Source organism: Lutra lutra, chromosome X (assembly GCF_902655055.1).
Source record: "Lutra lutra chromosome X, mLutLut1.2, whole genome shotgun sequence".
In the NCBI taxonomy this organism is placed as follows: Eukaryota; Metazoa; Chordata; class Mammalia; order Carnivora; family Mustelidae; genus Lutra; species Lutra lutra.
Window position 1 is genome coordinate 93,502,777 of NC_062296.1, and position 16,761 is coordinate 93,519,537.

The 16,761-nt window shown below is 49.1% G+C and overlaps 1 protein-coding gene across 1 annotated transcript in view; it reads left to right on the forward strand.

Moving 5' to 3' along the window:
• Positions 1-1,604: 1,604 nt before the first annotated feature.
• Positions 1,605-16,761, forward strand: part of LOC125091550 (translation initiation factor IF-2-like) — a 262,700-nt gene continuing 247,543 nt past the window's right edge. The window contains exons 1-3 of the mRNA XM_047715145.1: positions 1,605-1,659; positions 4,679-4,870; positions 4,962-6,602. Of these exons, the coding sequence (XP_047571101.1) occupies positions 1,605-1,659; positions 4,679-4,870; positions 4,962-5,647 (933 nt within the window). The 3' untranslated portion in view covers positions 5,648-6,602. The remainder of the gene's footprint in view (positions 1,660-4,678; positions 4,871-4,961; positions 6,603-16,761) is intronic.

The window sequence follows — 16,761 nt, forward strand, 5'->3', positions numbered from 1 at the left end:
ATAACATGTACCTTAGTACATTCCTTTTGGGATTGTCAGTCCATAAATCATCCCAACTTTCTACTTTTACTTTTCATTCATATCATTCTCTACTCTTGTTAAAGTTTCCAAAGAATGCCCAACAATATACAATGAAAAGAATTATTTTTCCCCACCTGCCTCAGTAGGTTATATGTCAGGTATGGTTTTATAGGCGTGCACCGCAAAGATCTAACTTTATATTACCTAGAAGGAATACCGGAGAAATATTGCTGATGAAGAGGCATCATGCTGGACAGTGACCACGTGCATCGAGGAAGAAAAATGGAAGTAGGGCTGACTTGTCAGTTTGAGGCTCTGTCATGGGAGAATTGGAATGCCTGTCGGCCGTCCATTCCTGGAATGGAATGCGTACTAGCACCACAGCCATTCACATTTGATTTAAGTCTTTACGTGCTCACAGTTTTGTGAGCGGTGACATAAAGAAGAATCTCTAATGCGGCGTGGGTAAGACCTGTCCTTGGTCACCATCTGAAGTCATCTTCGTCACGCCCATCTCGGCTGTCCAGTAGCTGAGCAAGGACCCGGTGGGGCGGGTTCAACATTCGGAGCAGACCCGGCACGCAGCGGGCTGTGTTAGTCGGCGAGGGCTGCTGCACAGACCACCCCGCACTGGGTGGGTTAGACAACAGAAACCGATTATCTCACAGTCCTAGAGGCTGAAGTCTGAGATCAAGGTGTTGTCAGGACCAGGCTCTCTCTAAAGGCTCCAGGGAAGACTCTGTTCTCATCCTCCCTTAAATAGTTACATCTGAAATGGACCTCATTCCAGAGTCACATTCTCAGGTCCTGGGGGTTAGGATTTCAACATATGAATTCTGGGGAAATGCAATCCAACCCATAACAGAGACATGCAATACATATGTATTGAATGAATGAAGAAGGGAGACGGGGAAAGGGCTAGTTTGGGCCCCATTCTCCTTCCAAGTGGTCGGGAAACTGCGTGTGTCTGATGACAGCTGTCCCAGGAGTCAGTATTCTGTAAAACACAGGTGTCAATGATTGTAACTTGATTCTTTATCGACACAAGAGGATGATTCCTTGAGTGACGTGAATGGTGACGGTACATAGATGGCCAGTGGCTTAATAACAGATAAAGTATCCATGTATAAAGGACTTTAGGAAGACTCTCCAGTTATGGCTAGACAGTGGCTTTGGATGTGACCTGTTGGTTCCTGAGCCGAACTTGCAAATTTGGACGCTGGGCACAGTGCTGCACAAGGTCTGAAAACACGTGAAAGCCCGAGTTTGAGACATTGCCACAGTCCTTACCTATGCTCTCTGCTTCGGGTCCCCGAGACTTTCCTCTCATTTGGCTTCTAGCCTTGCTCTGAGAATCTGTTCTAATTTGACCTCTTTTGTCTTCTTAGTCATTAAGACTTGCCACTTACTTAGATCACAGGACTTAAGCTCACTGCAGAATTCTTAGACATTTTGCATGTAATTTCTCCAAAGTTCTATCTTTCACAGAGAGGAACTCTCTGTTGTGTTTATAGAAACTTTGACACCTGTGTACCTACCATTCACTGCTTTTGTTCCTCATTGCTATGGCACAGATCTGTACGATGCTGGAAGTTCTGGAGTTGCAGAAAAAGAAGCGCCACGAGGGGAAGGAGTCATGTCTGATTTTTTTTTTTCTTTCTTTTCCAGTGGTATTCTCAGTTCCTAAACAGCACCTGGCTGGTATTTGTTTTCTTACTGAGATTCCTTTCCTTCTGGGAACCTAAGTGCTAATCGCTTCAGCCTTTAGCACAATGATTGAAAATAAGTAATGTGGACATTGTGGGAGGCATTTTATGTGCCTCTATACTTTAGGCTGTGGGCTGCAAGCTGCTGGGAAAATTCTCTTCCATTATTTAAAATAATCTTCCCATATACTGTTTTCTGCATCTGTAAATAAACCCCTTCACTTTTTTTTTTTTTTAATTTTATTCATTTATTTGACAGACAGAGATCACCAGTAGGCAGAGAGGCAGGCAGAGAGAGAAGGGGAAGCAGGCTCCCTGCTGAGCAGAGAGCCCGATGATGGGGGGCTCGATCCCAGGACCCTGAGATCATGACCTGAGCCGAAGGCAGAGGCTTAACCCACATGAGCCACCCAGGTGCCCCTAAACCCCCTCACTTTCAGGTGCACCATGTGTGTGCTGAGAGCTGGCTTCACATTCAGGTAGGGTTTTCTTTAAAACACTTCAAATATGGCTCTTCCCATGTGAAACTGATACTAAAAAATGAGCAACTTATCCAAAAAGTCCCCTGGCCAGGGAGTGGCAGAAACAGGACTCAAACCAGGCTTTCGGACTCCAAGTTCAGTGTTCTCCCCAGGAAAATAGTCAAGAGACTGTTTTTCTTAAGACACAAAAGAGGGAAAGAGGAAATGCATAACTTTTATTACAGTTCATGCATCTGAAACTGGGAGCAATCACCTCCCACCCCCTTCGGTGGGGAAAACTGAACTCCAAAGCCTCCCTCCCTCCCATTTCCAGTAAGGGGAAAAGAGCGCCTGGACAGAATTCTATTAGAACACGTCTAGTAGTAATAGAATGCCGGCCTCAATGCCAGCCATAGTGGTAATTTTAAATATTCTAGCAGGATCATTAAAAAAGTAATGTGATAAAAAACAGATGAAACGAATTTTAATAATATATGTAACTGATCCAATATATCAAAAATCATAGCATTTCAGCCCCTAATAAATAAATAAACTAATGGGTATTTTGCATTCTTTTTTTCATTCCAAATCTTCCAAATCCTGCGTGGATTTTACAGTGCTTGCACCTCTCACTTCAGGCTAGCGATGTTTCAAGTCCTCAGTCGCTGCGTGTGGCCAGTGGCTGCCCTCTTGGACAGTACAGCTCCAGGACAGCGCCGAAGCCCTCATTTTCCTTTCAGCAAATGCACACTGTCTCCCTGACTTACATGCTATTGGTATTCATAAAATAATAATCATAAAGAGCTGGTGCTTATTTTGAATTATTGTAGGTGGAAGAAGGCAGGAGTAGCAACCAGCTGGGAAGTATATTTCATTCGTGGAAGATGTTTTAAATTATAAGTCTTGTCCAAGTAAGGCAAATTAGTAATGAAAACTACATTATAAATTTCACAGTGGGGCATAACATTGAACATATTTGTGTTCTGAAGATAAAGGTGACTAATACACTTTTGACATAATGCTTCCAGGATTTCTGATTCTCATTCTTTGAGTTATTTTCTGTTAAACTCCTTCCCTTCTCCCCGGCACCCCCTCCACCCACCGAAGGAGTAGCACATGGGCCCTTATAACATCGTGGTAGGGGAGCTGCCCTCCTTTTCCCACTTAAATCTGTTCAGATGCTACCAGGTCAGTCTTTCCTAAAATATGTTCAACAGAACAACAATTCTGTGAGATGTGGTTAATGATTCTATGGGGAAAAAGAGTTTCTGTGTCCAGATGAGTTTGGGCAATACTGGGCTAATCATATCAGTTATGATGGGATTTGGCTACATGTGACAAAATTGACTCACAGTTTTAACCAAGCAGGAATTAATTTCTTCTCACATTACAAAAGATCCAGATACAGTCAAAGGTTGCTGCAGTGACTTCACACTCTCCCCAACGTCCCAGACTGTCTTCCTCTTCTTTCTTGAGCTTGTCCTTTTTTTTTTTTTTAAAGATTTTATTTATTTATTCGACAGAGAGAAATCACAAGTAGGCAGAGAGGCAGGCAGAGAGAGAGAGGAGGAAGCAGGCTCCCCACTGAGCAGAAAGCCCGATGCGGGGCTCAAACCCAGGACCTGGGATCATGACCTGAGCCGAAGGCAGCGGCTTAACCCACTGAGCCACCCAGGCGCCCCGAGCTTGTCCTTTTAATTCTCATGCTCATTGCCTCCTACTTGCAAGATGGCATCCCCAAATGTGTGCGTTTTAGGCTCAGAGAAGAGAGGAGGAATGGAGTGAAGGAGGACGGAGGGATGAATGGAAAGGGGTTAGGAAGGAGGGAGGGAAAGAGGGATGGCAGGAGGAAAGACTTTTTCTACAGTCTCTAGGAGTCTCCTACTTACGTTTCATTAGCTGGAATGATATCCCAAGGCTATCTGCGGCTTCTGGAAAAATGGATGTTTTAATAGAGCACATTGTGGTGGTAAATTAAATCATTCTTCTCTTCCTAAGAATGAAGGAGATGGAGTCTGGAATGTTCAGTATGTGCCACATGGAGTCCAAAGTTTTCTTAGAGCCTTTTTTTTTTTTTTAGCATTTTGCTTTGTGCATGTGAAAAGTTGGAAATATTAATCTCCTTCCCCCCCCATGAAATCTTCCACCCCCCCATGATGGAACTTAAGAACTATCGTTCTGGAAAATATGCTTTGGGAAAGTTGTATTGACGTGTCATTGTGACAAACCCACATGTCCTAAACTAGAGAGGAATGAAGGGTTTGTGGACGACCCTGGTACGTGGCGAATCGTGATGTTGCCTTTGCCCTTTTTCTCTCTTGTCCGCCTCCCTTGTAGCTGAGGCTGGTCTCCCCTCTCTTTGGGCAATCAGCCACGCATGGACATGTTCTAGGTGCTTGCAGGGGAGTTTTTGTTTTCTCGATGAAAGGGATAGAGGACGTGCACCCTCACTTCTTCCTTCTACCTCGAACACAGATACCACGCCTTAAGTGACAGCGACCGTTTGGCCCAGACCAGCGCAAGCCCCCGGGAATTCCAGAACCAGCACCGCGTCTGTGAACGGCAGCCTGCTGGGGACCCGAGAAACAGTAAGTCTCCATCGGCCCAGGTGGCAAGCCTCGCGCTCCAGCTGCGGTCAGGAACCAGCAGGTGGTGGTGGTGGCTGGGACCCGCCCACCTTGACTCCCCGCGGCCTCATCTCCCAGCAGCCTCAGCGGCGCCCCCCTCCCGCCTCATCTCCCAGCAGCCTGAGCGGCGAGCGGGCCTGCCTCATCTCCCAGCAGCCTCAGCGGCGAGCGGGCCTGCCTCATCTCCCAGCAGCCTCAGCGCCCCGGGTTGCCTCCCTGCTCCCTCACTGCGTGCGCCTCAGAGGGTGACGCGGCGCCTGGGACTTGCCCGCAGACCCCAGCCGTCACAGCAGCCCCGCCGCCAGGGGCAACCGCGTCCCCCGACGCCGCTGGACGCCCCTGCGGGGAGACTGGCCCGGAAGGAGGGGCCTCCGGGTGGCCGCAACCCTGCACCGCGGCGCTGCCCCTGAGGGCGGAGGGCTGCCGCCTCCCAGGGCGCGCCGCCGCCTTCCAGACCGCGTCGGAGACAGGAGGCTGCCGCCGCGCCGCGTGCAAGACACGCGCAGAGCCGGGCGCTTCTGGGCGGCCCTGGCCCGCCGGCGGGCCGCCGCCTGGGCGCGAGGGCCATGAGCAGCGGCGCCTGAGGGGAGGCTGCCGGGTGCGCCCCGCGCCGAGACCGAGTCCTGCCCGTTTCAGATCCCGCCTGCAGCGCCCTCGGGGGCCGAAGGCTCGCGTCCTCGCGGGGACGGGCTGCGCCCTGTGCTCCGCTGTCCCCGCGTCGCAGACCACGTTCCGGGAAGGCTCGCGGCAGCGCGCAGTGCCTGGGCGCCCGCTGAGCCCTGTGGCGCCCCGGGCAGCCCCGGCACCTACCCCGAAGCCCGTTCCCTTGTGAGCGGCTGCCGGGAACGCGGCCCCGAGCGGAGCGCCCCCACGGACGCGCCTCTGGCCTGCCGTGTCGGGCCGCCGCGGACCTCGTCCGCAGGCTCGCGTGGCTTCTCATGTGCCCCATCGGCGTCGTGTCACGTGCCGCCCTCGTTGGACGCAGCTTCGGGAGCTCACGTTCGCGCTGGTGGCCGTCCTGGTTCACCGCGAGCCCGTTCCGGAGCCCGACCCTCGGCGCGACCCTACGTTTTCCATCTAGGGTCCCGCACGACCGTGGGCTTCTGGCCGTTCTCTTGCTGTTTCCTGGGACACCATGGGACGCCCGCCGTCCGCGACGGCGCCCAGGAATTCCTCCGTGTTGGCAGCGCCGTCCTGGGCAGCTTTCTGCACGTGGCTGAGACTGACCACGACAGGACGACGACGGGCAGCACAGCGTGGAAACGGCGGGATCTTGGTCCTTTGGAGGCCGGGTTGCTCTCCCTTGGGTCAGTCGCGCTGCGGAAGACAGTTGTCCTGCGTCGTGAACCCAACGCAGCAGCCTCACGAAGACGCCTCGGCGGTCAACAGCGGCGGCCTCTTGACCTCCGCCGTCACCGAATGGCCAGCGCTGTCCACCGCGCTTGGATCTTCCTGCCCTACCGCCTTCCCCGATCACGCCGTCAGATAACCACAGCCCCGCGGCACATGTCCACGGCGACCTCACGGGGATCCCTGAGCCGCAGCTACCCACGCAGGCCGTTCCCAGATCGCTGGCGCCCAGAAAGTGCGGCGCATAATGGTCCTGCTCGCTTTACCCCGAGTTAGCATGGCACGGGTGACACCGAAGCAGAAACGACTACGTGATAGTTGGGGACCCAGCCATGGCCACCACCGGTTCCGGCAGAGCCTCCCGCCCCTGGGCTGGGCTGTGCCGATGTTCGCGCTGCGAGAAAGTGCTCGTCCGGTAGTTCCCAGCTGACACCTGAGTAAGTACTGGCCAGTGTGTGTTGTGTGCTGGAGTCCTTTTCAGTCCTTACCGATTCGGAGACCTCAGACTGATGGGAGAGCTCAAAGACGGTGCGGTCACGTTGTAAGATGCAAGGGGCACAAAACGTGTAGCCGAATTAAAAAAAAAGTGAAACTTAGCTCTAGGACCCAAACGTTTCCCCACCGACGTTATCGGAGACCCTGGAAGGGTGGGGTGGGCCGGGCCGCTGTTCCTGCGCAGACACGGAGACCGCTGGGGTTGACTATTCAGTCTCCTTCGCGGTGCTGTATACTTTTTTTGGGGGGGGGGGGGCGGCGGGGTATTTATTTATTTATTTTTTCTCGTCCTGGGACGTACCGTCCCAAACGCCCATCCCCCAGCCGCCCCATCGCCCTCACGCCCCTCCCCTCCAGCGACCCTCTGTTCGCTTCCTGAGGTTAGGTCTCCACGGGTTTGTGGGCCTCTCTGGTTTCCTCTAGCTCCATTTCCCCCTCCCTGTGCTGTATGAAAGGTAACATGTGTTTCCTCTGTATTTGCAAAGATACACTGTTGAAACCCGGCCCAGGAGCCGGAAATGCGGACATCCAGGCGTTAGGCGACACATTGTGTGTTTTCATCTGCTACAGTGACAGGTTTGCAGGTCGTAGACATGTGGGCGGGGCAGGTTGAGTAGGACGCGTCCTGCGCGGCTCGCTGGGGCCCCGGGCGGTTCCTGATGTGCACGTGTGTGCACCTTTGTGAGGTGGGAGGTGGCGGGGTAGTCGTGTGTTCTTCATGGGTGCCTCCTCCATTCTGTTCTGTTTTCGTCCTGATGGTGATCTCTCGGTTGCATCGCATTAAATACTCGCATTATTGAACCCGCATGTGGTTGTAAGGGGCCGGTCAAACAGCACGCGGTGCGTTGCAACGAGGCAGCGAGCCTGATGAGCCTGGACTGGCGTCTGACCGGATCCCGTCACTGTGTCTCGGCCGGCGCATTCATGTAACGCGGTTAAAACAGAAACGAGGTCCTTTCCTACACCAGCGTCGCTCTGAGTTTTTACCTTGTACAGTGAGGACGAACTCGCTCTTCATCGTGACTTCCGATTATTGTTCAAATATGGTGAACTGTTGGCGGAAAGTGAAATAAAACCTTTCCTGCCGTCTCTGAAATGAGAAAGTGTACAAACGGTGTGTTGCCCCAAAGGGTTTCACACGTACCTACTCGTGCATGCGTGTGCGCACACGGTTTTGAAAAGGCAGTGCTTCTGTATGACGGCTTCTTTTTCCTTTCTGTTGATGGATAGCTGCGGTTTCATGTTAACCCATCATGAACCAAGATTCATTTTCTTAGCTTTTTTTTTAAAAGATTTTATTTATTTATTTGATAGAGAGAGATCACAAGCAGGCAGAGAGGCAGGTAGAGAGACAGGAGGAAGCACGCTCCCTCCCGAGCAGGGAGCCCGATGCGGGGCTCGATCCCAGGACCCTGAGATCATGACCTGAGCCGAAGGCAGCGGCTTAACCCACTGAGCCACCCAGGTGCTCCTCATTTTCTTAGCTTTTGAAGATGCAGAACAAAAATGGTGTTGGGGTGCCTGGGTGGCTCAGTGAGTTAAAGGCTCTGCCTTCGGCTCAGGTCATGATCTCAGGGTCCTGGGATCGAGCCCCACATCGGGCTCTCTGCTCAGCGGGGAGCCTGCTTCCTCCTCTCTCTCTGCCTGCTTCTCTGCCTACTTGTGATCTCTGTCAAATAAATAAATGAAATCTTAAAAAAAATGGTGTTAAAATCACAGGAAACGTCACAGAACGATGGATGTTGTACACCGGAACTACATGGACATAGCTTTCTCCTTGTCCCATTGGCTTAAAAGCATACCAGTCAACAAAAAGAAAACTCTCTCACTTTCACCTTCTGACTCTGAAAATTACGTTTTGTTTACAAGGTGATCTGTCTGATTCCTTAAAACAGTCTGACAGAAATCAGGAAGAGAAGCCTGCTGAAGGCCCTGCTCAGGGTCTCCCAGGGGATCTGGCCTCACTCCCAGCGTCCTGTTGGGGCCCAGCAGATACAGGTTTTAATAGGGATGTTCCAGATGTTTGCGGAAACACCCAAAAGACTGCCGGCAGGTTCCCTTGGTGTCCTTTCAGGGAAAGCACAGTGGCCTTTGTTTTGGGAATACATTTATATAAGAGGAAAGACTTGAAGGGGGAGGAGCAAGGCAGTGTGCTTACCGGGTTTTGATCCCCTCAGGCATCCCACAGCCTTTTAAGGATCAATTCTTTGCTTACCTCCAGTGGCTTGGACTCTCGTCTGCAGATGGGGAATAAGGTAATAGAATGTACTTTCCTCGGCCTTCCCACTCTGCTGCACACCTGGGCACCACCTGAGCACCTGCCTACCTGCAGAAGGAACTGGTTCCTGGGGTAAAGAGGAGAGGGGAGGAGAAAGACGGCCCTGTTCACTGCTCTCTGAACCAATCTAATTTTGTTTCCTTGTTCTAGTTTTGGCTCAGGGAGCGCAGGAGTGGTCCCTTTGGTGTAGTAGTAGACTCGGAATATTCGAGGTTTGGGTTTAAATGCTAACTTGTGGTCAGCATGCTCGTGGAAGGTACGGAAGATGCAGTGGCCGCCACTTTTCCGACTCACTGTCTGGTTAGGGAAAGCTTCCTTGTGCTTTTTAAGAGCTTGAGAGAGCCAGGCTGTCACTGGGATGGAGAAGATATGACGGGTGTCCCCTCCCCCCCCCGCCCCCCCCCCAACACAACAACTCATTGCAGAGCAGCCATCAATGACGGGAGGATCCTGGAGAACCGAGTTCAAAGTCTCAGTCTTTAGAATGTTACTGCGTCAGCTCGTTATTTTAAACAGTGACCTCTGCTTTGCAAGAAGCCTTCGACATCTGCCGCTCATTCAGTTTCTTAGTTGCTGAGGAAGAGTTTGCCACATTAATATGTGAGGCCGTATGTATACACGTCCGTGTGGATCTGTGTGTACACGTGTGTGCTTAAAAGATAAACTGCGAGATGTTAAAAATTTTAAGGCTTTATTTGTGTAAAATCAGGTGTAGCCAAGCTGGAAATAGTTGGGAGAGCTCCCCTGACAGGCACTCAGGGAGAGACTTTCATGAAGAAGACGCAAGAGCAAAGCAAGGAAACTATTGATTGGCTCCTGCTTCAAGCCTCATTGGCTGCTTGCGTTTGGTTGTTCTTAGGTTTTGATTTTGTAACTGAGGTGTTTGTAGGCTGAGATTTTGTTTTGCTTACTCAGGCTGCTAGGCCATCTGAGCCACCATGGTCTAATAGTTTCATGTTTAACAGTGGGCCCGTGTGTGTTCGTGCAGGCGCCTGTGCGTGCATGTGTGTACTCGTGTGATTGCATGCGTGTACATAGTTGTGCAGCACACATGTATATGAGTGGCCCTATGTGTGTACATGCGTGCATGTGTGTACTCGTGTGATCGCATGCGTGTACATAGCTGTCTGTGCAGCACACACGTGTATGAGTGGGCTTGTGCGTGTGTGTACGTGTGTGCATGTGTGTGTACTCGTGTGATCGCATGCGTGTACATAGCTGTGCAGCTCACATGTATATGAGTGGGCCCCTGCGTGTGTGTACGTGCGCGCATGTGTGTGTACTTGTGTGATCGCATGCGTGTACATAGCTGAGCAGCACTCATGTATATGAGTGGGCTCCTGCGTGTGTGTACGTGCGCGCAAGTGTGTGTACTCGTGTGATTGCATGCGTGTACGTAGCTGTGCAGCACTCATGTATATGAGTGGCCCTGTGTGTGTACGTGCGTGCATGTGTGTGTACTTGTGTGATCGCATGCGTGTACATAGTTGTGCAGCACGCACGTATATGAGTGGCCCTGTGTGTGTACGTGCGCGCATGTGTGTGTACTTGTGTGATCGCATGCGTGTACATAGTTTTGCAGCACGCACGTATATGAGTGGGCCTGTGTGTGTGTACGTGCGTGTGTGTGTGTGTACTTGTGTGATCGCATGCGTGTACATAGTTGTGCAGCACGCACGTATATGAGTGGGCCTTTGTGTGTGTATGTGCGTGCGTGTGTGTGTACTTGTGTGATTGCATGCATGTACATAGCTGTGCAGCACTCATGTATATGAGTGGCCCCGTGTGTGTACGTGCGTGCATGTGTGTGTACTTGTGTGATCACATGCGTGTACATAGTTGTGCAGCACGCACGTATATGAGTGGGCCTGTGTGTGTGTGTGTACGTGCGTGCGTGTGTGTGTACTTGTGTGATTGCATGCGTGTACATAGCTGAGCAGCACTCATGTATGAGTGGGCTCCTGTGTGTGTACGTGCGTGCATGTGTGTGTTCTTGTGTGATTGCATGCGTGTACATAGCTGAGCAGCACTCATGTATATGAGTGGCCCCGTGTGTGTACATGCGGGCATGTGTGTGTACTCGTCTGATTGCATGCATGTACATAGTTGTGCAGCACGCACATATATGAGTGGGCCTGTGCATGTGTGTATGTGCATGCATGTGTGTACTCGTGTGATCGCATGTGTGTACATAGCTCTGCAGCACACATGTATATGCATACTCGTGGTGATGTGTATACATGTGTGTGCACACACGTGTGCATGGATCTGTGTTTGCATGATTATGTTTAGTCACTATACATAATCTGTGGTGATCTCTCTTGTACTTTGGTTTTTGTTTCTTTTCCTACTGTGGCGCTTTTCGCTATAATGTTTCTATGTAATTGGAAAGGATTTTGAGTCTCCAGATACTAGATTGCCGCTTCACAGTTAATGGGTCCGGAGGAGCATACTGGTTGTGGAAGAGAGTTTATTTAAACCTAACTCCATAGAATAGGGGTAGCAATCCTGGGAGCACTCCTGTCCCTGCTCTGGATGGGAGGTGTCCGTTGCTTGGCGACCAGGGAGTAGGGCCGAGCTAACAGATGTCCAGGGCTCCTGGGAAGAGCAGCCGCAGAAGCCTGTTCCAGGCTTCTGGGAAGGGCAGCCCCCTTCTAGCATGGAGGTGCTCCTAGGCCACTGTGTCTCCAGGTCCTCAGGTCTCGGATTGCCGTTCAGGCAGTGGGAACAACAACACATTGGTGCATGGGGCAAAACATACCTGCTCCACACCACCACTGTCTGTGTGGTCTGTAAAGAAAGACCAGCTGATGCTTTAAGATACTGTTTTCTTTTTCCTTTGCTTCCTTTCCTTTCCTTTTTTCTTTCTCTCTTGCCTCATTCTTTCTGTCTTTCTCTCCTTTCTCTCACTCTCCCTCCCTCCTTCTACCTCTGTCCTTTCTCTCCGTCTGGCCTTTAAAAAATAACCAGATGCTTTTAAATCCCTGTACTTCTAGGCAGTCCTCATGCCATCAGATGAAACTGTGGTATAGTATTTACCTTAATACATAACCATGTTTTTCCTGCAGATGTAACATTTAATCCTTAAGCTTTTCTCAGATTTATTTCCATACTTTTTTTTTCAAATTTTTACTAAGTTTTTCTCTTAAACATAAAAGAATAATATTCTCTCTACTTCTGCTTCGCATCATTGGAACCAAGGAGACTCTAAACTATGTATCTAGCAGGGGGAGAGCCATGGAAACGCAGCAGTGGCTGATTTGCGTGCCTTAAGGAATTACAGTCCACTGAGGTCAATTTTTTGGTTGTATATATGAGTCACAGGACGGGCTGGTAAAATGAGAACAGAAGCCTCCACATTTCTTGGATTCTTCGTACACCGGGCAGTCTCCGTGCTCTGCTTGCCCCCTCACACTTCCTCCTTAGCCCCCATGATGTCCTTACCGGGCTTCTCTCCATTTCCTTCTTAGCCCTGCCTTGATGTCCTCACTAAGGTTCTCTCCATTCACTGAACCTTGGAGAAGTTAAGAGACTTGCTCCAGGATACACGGTAACCCAGGAGCTGCGATTCTAACCTAGACAGCTTCCCTCCCATCTGCATCTCAGACGTGTGGTCATCAGTCAGGTACTAACGAAAATGTGTAGCAGCAAAACACCAGAGACCAGAATCAAAAGGTAGCATATAAGGGTGAGCTTGTGATGAGGACCGAAGACCTTCCCTGTGCTGGATTTAATTAAATGCTGGTTCTGGACAGATGGGAAGAGGAGGGGAGGTTGTTAGAAATGTGCATCGAATCTGGTGGGGCTGCCCTCTGTGTTTGAAGAGCTCTCTCTAGGCCTTGGTGATTCCTTTGGGCTAAAGTTGGGATCTGTGGCTCGAAGGGGAATGCTGCACCCTTTGCAGACCTGAGGCCTCTTTCTTTCCTCCCATGCTGTGATCCCAATCTGGGACCACAGAGCTGAGCAAGAGGAGGAACATACGTGCCCACACTTGAGTGACGGGTGTGCAGTAGAGTATCCGGATTGCCCATTCCTTTGATGATCAGTGTGTCACCTCTCCACTGTCAGGGTAAAAGTCTTGCAGTTTACTGCAGGTCAAGTTGGGATTATAATTATTCATGATCAGCACCTTGTTTTGAGAGTCCAGACTTAGAAGATTTTGCAGGTGAAGATTTTTAATTCTACTATAAACTCTAGACTTTCCTACTCTTCTCCAGCATGTGTCACCTGCCCGCCTGCTCCCTGCCCCCCATTTGGCAAGCTCCTCAGCTGTTCTGTCTGCATTAGCTGCTAAACCAGGAGGCCAGAAGTCGGGCTGCTGTGCTCCCTCTCTCATCCCAGGGCTGCTCCTTGCTTTAGTTACAGCAGTGGCCTCAGGCGAGTTAATGCAGGGCACCTCATACTCCCCGGTGTGTTGACTTCAACATGACCCAAAGCTGCTGGCATTCTGTGAGTTCTCTTACGCTGTTCCACAGTCTAGTGGATTTCATGATTAGAAAATAATTTCATTCTCTAAAGCATCTTAAATACCCTGCTTCACTGGGAGAACATTGTTTCAGTTGCTGCTGCCTCCCAGCTGAGACTTAAGAAAACAAAAGAAACAATTTCACATGATAATATTAGCAAATGCCTCTTCTATAAGCCCTGTCTTCACGCCCTTTGAATTGCATTATCTCCTCTCCTTATTGTTGACTTACTGCATAAAGAATTTCGCTGTACAAAGCTGGGAAAATTATTTCACACTTGCTTTGATCAGAAATCTGTTGAGGTGGTTAAATCGTTCAGTATATTCAAATGTGGTTAGCTTTGGGAAGAGTAGGGAAAGATAATCAAATTGTTAGCATAAATCAAGAGGACTGAGTGCTATCTTGAATATTTTCCGGTGGATTTAAATGGTAATTTAAATTTAAGAAGGTCAGAGATGCCAGGAATCTCAGACATGCTCACTGTTCATTATTTCAACAATATTCCAGTGTCGCGTCTCATATGCGTCATCTGACATCTAGATGCTGTAAACCCCAAATGAGGTCACCATGACAACTTTCTGTGCCCATTAATTCATTGTTACGAGTTAACTTGGATTAGGGTCTTGGCTAAATTACAAAATGTTTGGTCTTTGTTTTACCTGCCTACCATTTGGTAGCTGTTGGCATTACTTCCAGTTTCTGAATTTTAGCAGCAAATGTTGCCTTTTTTCCCTCTTTCTTCTTGAAAGGAGTAATCACTTTATAACAGAATTTATAACTACTTAATAGGAGTTGGCTCGTGACTTTGCAGGGGATGAGTTGTGATAGTGTATTTACTTAATAAATTTGGGGGGGCACCTTGAGGCTTTGAGGATTTTATTTGCTGTTTATATCAAGTAATTGCCCATTGATGTAGGCATTGTGGAAACTTGCAAAACTGAGAGATTAGTCTTTGGTAGGCCTCTTGTAAATAGTGGCCAGAGGATCAAAAATGACCTAACGTTCATGAAAAGTATGTGGCCTCATCCAGTTATAGTCACTTACCAAGAACAACAAAAGTTGTCTAAACCATGGTTATATGACCAATTCGCTAGGGGAAGTTGAGTTGCCAGGCAGCCTGGGGACATTGTAGCACACGTGCGGGGGCAGTAATGCTGCTGCAGAAGCAAGCCCGGGGTCTGGCCCACTTTGAAGGGTCTGCTGGGCAGGCTGTTGGTTAGACGCAGGAAGGAAAAAATGTGATAAATTATGGAACTTTAGCAGATGTAAGTATGTATGTATCGTCTTTATTAGTTGCACTATTGCTTAGTCTGGTTATGTCAACTCTACAAAAGAGTAAATGAGAAACAAAGCTGAGTTTAGGAATTAGGTCTAGATGTGAGGAACATCGAAGAGGAGAGTAGATACTTTGTTTGGGTGGAGGAAAAGGACCCACAGATCAGAAAATGTCGGATAGAAGCAGTAGGTCTCTGTATAGTGGTGGGGAAGGAGGGGGAAATAAGTGGATTCATAGCCTTTTATCCTAGGAGAGAGACACTGCTGGAAAGACGGGCAACTAGTGGGGATTATTTCGGGCTTTGAATTCAGACCGACTTGAGTAATGCTGGCTTTGACTTTGTTATGGCAGTGCTAGGAAGCTGATGTAGGGTGTATATAAAATAGTGAGATGATAAATTACCGGCAAAGGAAGTCGTTTTGAATCCCAGCTGCTATAGTTGGGACCAGTGGTGTTTATAAATAAAATGTAGAAAATAGTCATGGAGGACAGCACTTGGAAGAAATGGTGGGAAGTCTTCCAGATCATTCACTGGCCTGAGCATTTCTTTTTCTGCTTAAACCTTTTGAGACTTAGTAAACTCTTTTCCAGTTCGTGCGTCAAAAAGCAGAGGCGGCTTCCTGTCCTCTCTGTGCAGTGTATCTGCTCCGTATTCCGAGTTTCCTGTGTAGTCCGGATTGATGATAAGAACAGCAAAACCAAGGGAAGTAGATGTAGAATTGCCAACCTGTTACTTGGTTTCGGCAGAGACACTGAAAAGCTTGGACTGAACATACTGCATCCTGCGAAGTGAAAACATCATGTATTTGACGACTGTTTTTGACAGCAGAAAGTAGGCAGCTTGGCTTCGACCAGGGGTTGGTAAACTTTTACTGTAAAGGGCCAGATAGTAAATATTTTCAGCTTTGTGAGCCATACAGTCTGTTGTAAGGTTTCAACTCTGCTGTTGTAGTATGAAAGCAGCTATAGACAACATCTAAACAGATGAATGTGGCTGTGTTCCTATACAACTTCATGGGTGGACAGTGAAATTTCCATTTCATTTAATTTTAATGGGGCTTGATGTTTTATGGTTCTTTTGATTTTGTTCAGCCATTTGAAAATCTAAGCCATTTTTAGCTTTTGGACCATACCAACACAGGTAGTTAACAGGATGTTTCTGTGGGCTGTAGTTTGCTAACCCGTAGCATTAAGGACTAAGCTGGGAGAAGCAGGACATGAAAAGACAAAGCGGGTCTGAATCGAGATCAGATCAGGCATACTTGCCTGGGCACTCGGAGCTAAAGTTTTCTCTTTTTGTCATTGATGGCATTGGCAGCTACCGCTGCCTCTGTAGAGTGGTTAATTCCAACTCATCATGGATTTCCTAGTGTGCCTTTCACTGGTTTTAGTTTATCCCCCCAGCCTGATGATTGTTGTTTATGATTCAAGCCCAGAGTTGAGAGGATGGTGGTAGTTCTAAAGATACTCCTTCACTGGGTCAAACCATTTCATAGAAGGTCTTTACTCCATGACCGTTTTCTACATGATCTACCTGTCTTTGTGGTCCCTAGCTGGTAGTCTGTGGCAGAGGCTCGCTGTACCTGTTTTCCCCCTGAGCGCTCCGCTAGGCCACATTTCCTAGTTTCCCTGGCATGTGGAATGGCCATGTGCCTGAGTTCTGCCTAGTGGGATGTGGCTGGACTGGCATACGTCATCTGCAGTCCTAGCCCCAAACAGCTTCATGTGCAAGGCTCCATGCCTTATCTTTTTCCCCTTGGTGTATCTGGAAGGTGAGTTCTTTATAGCCCCAGAATTCGGAAGACTCACGGGATAGAACAGGGAGAAGTGTACGGCTGCACTTTGAGAGCAGGAACTTGCTCATTGGAATGTTGTGTGAGCAACGGAGAAATGTTTTTGTGTTGACCCAGAAGGACTGTTTGTGACAACAGTTATCCCACCCAGACGAACACATGTTCGGCTTGTGAAGATGGGATATAACTTGACAAAATGGTGCCCATGGAGAAACCATTCCTGTTTTAATGGCCATTCATGTGCACTTGGTCTTGTATGTGTCTGGTCATCCAAAATCATGCCTTCAC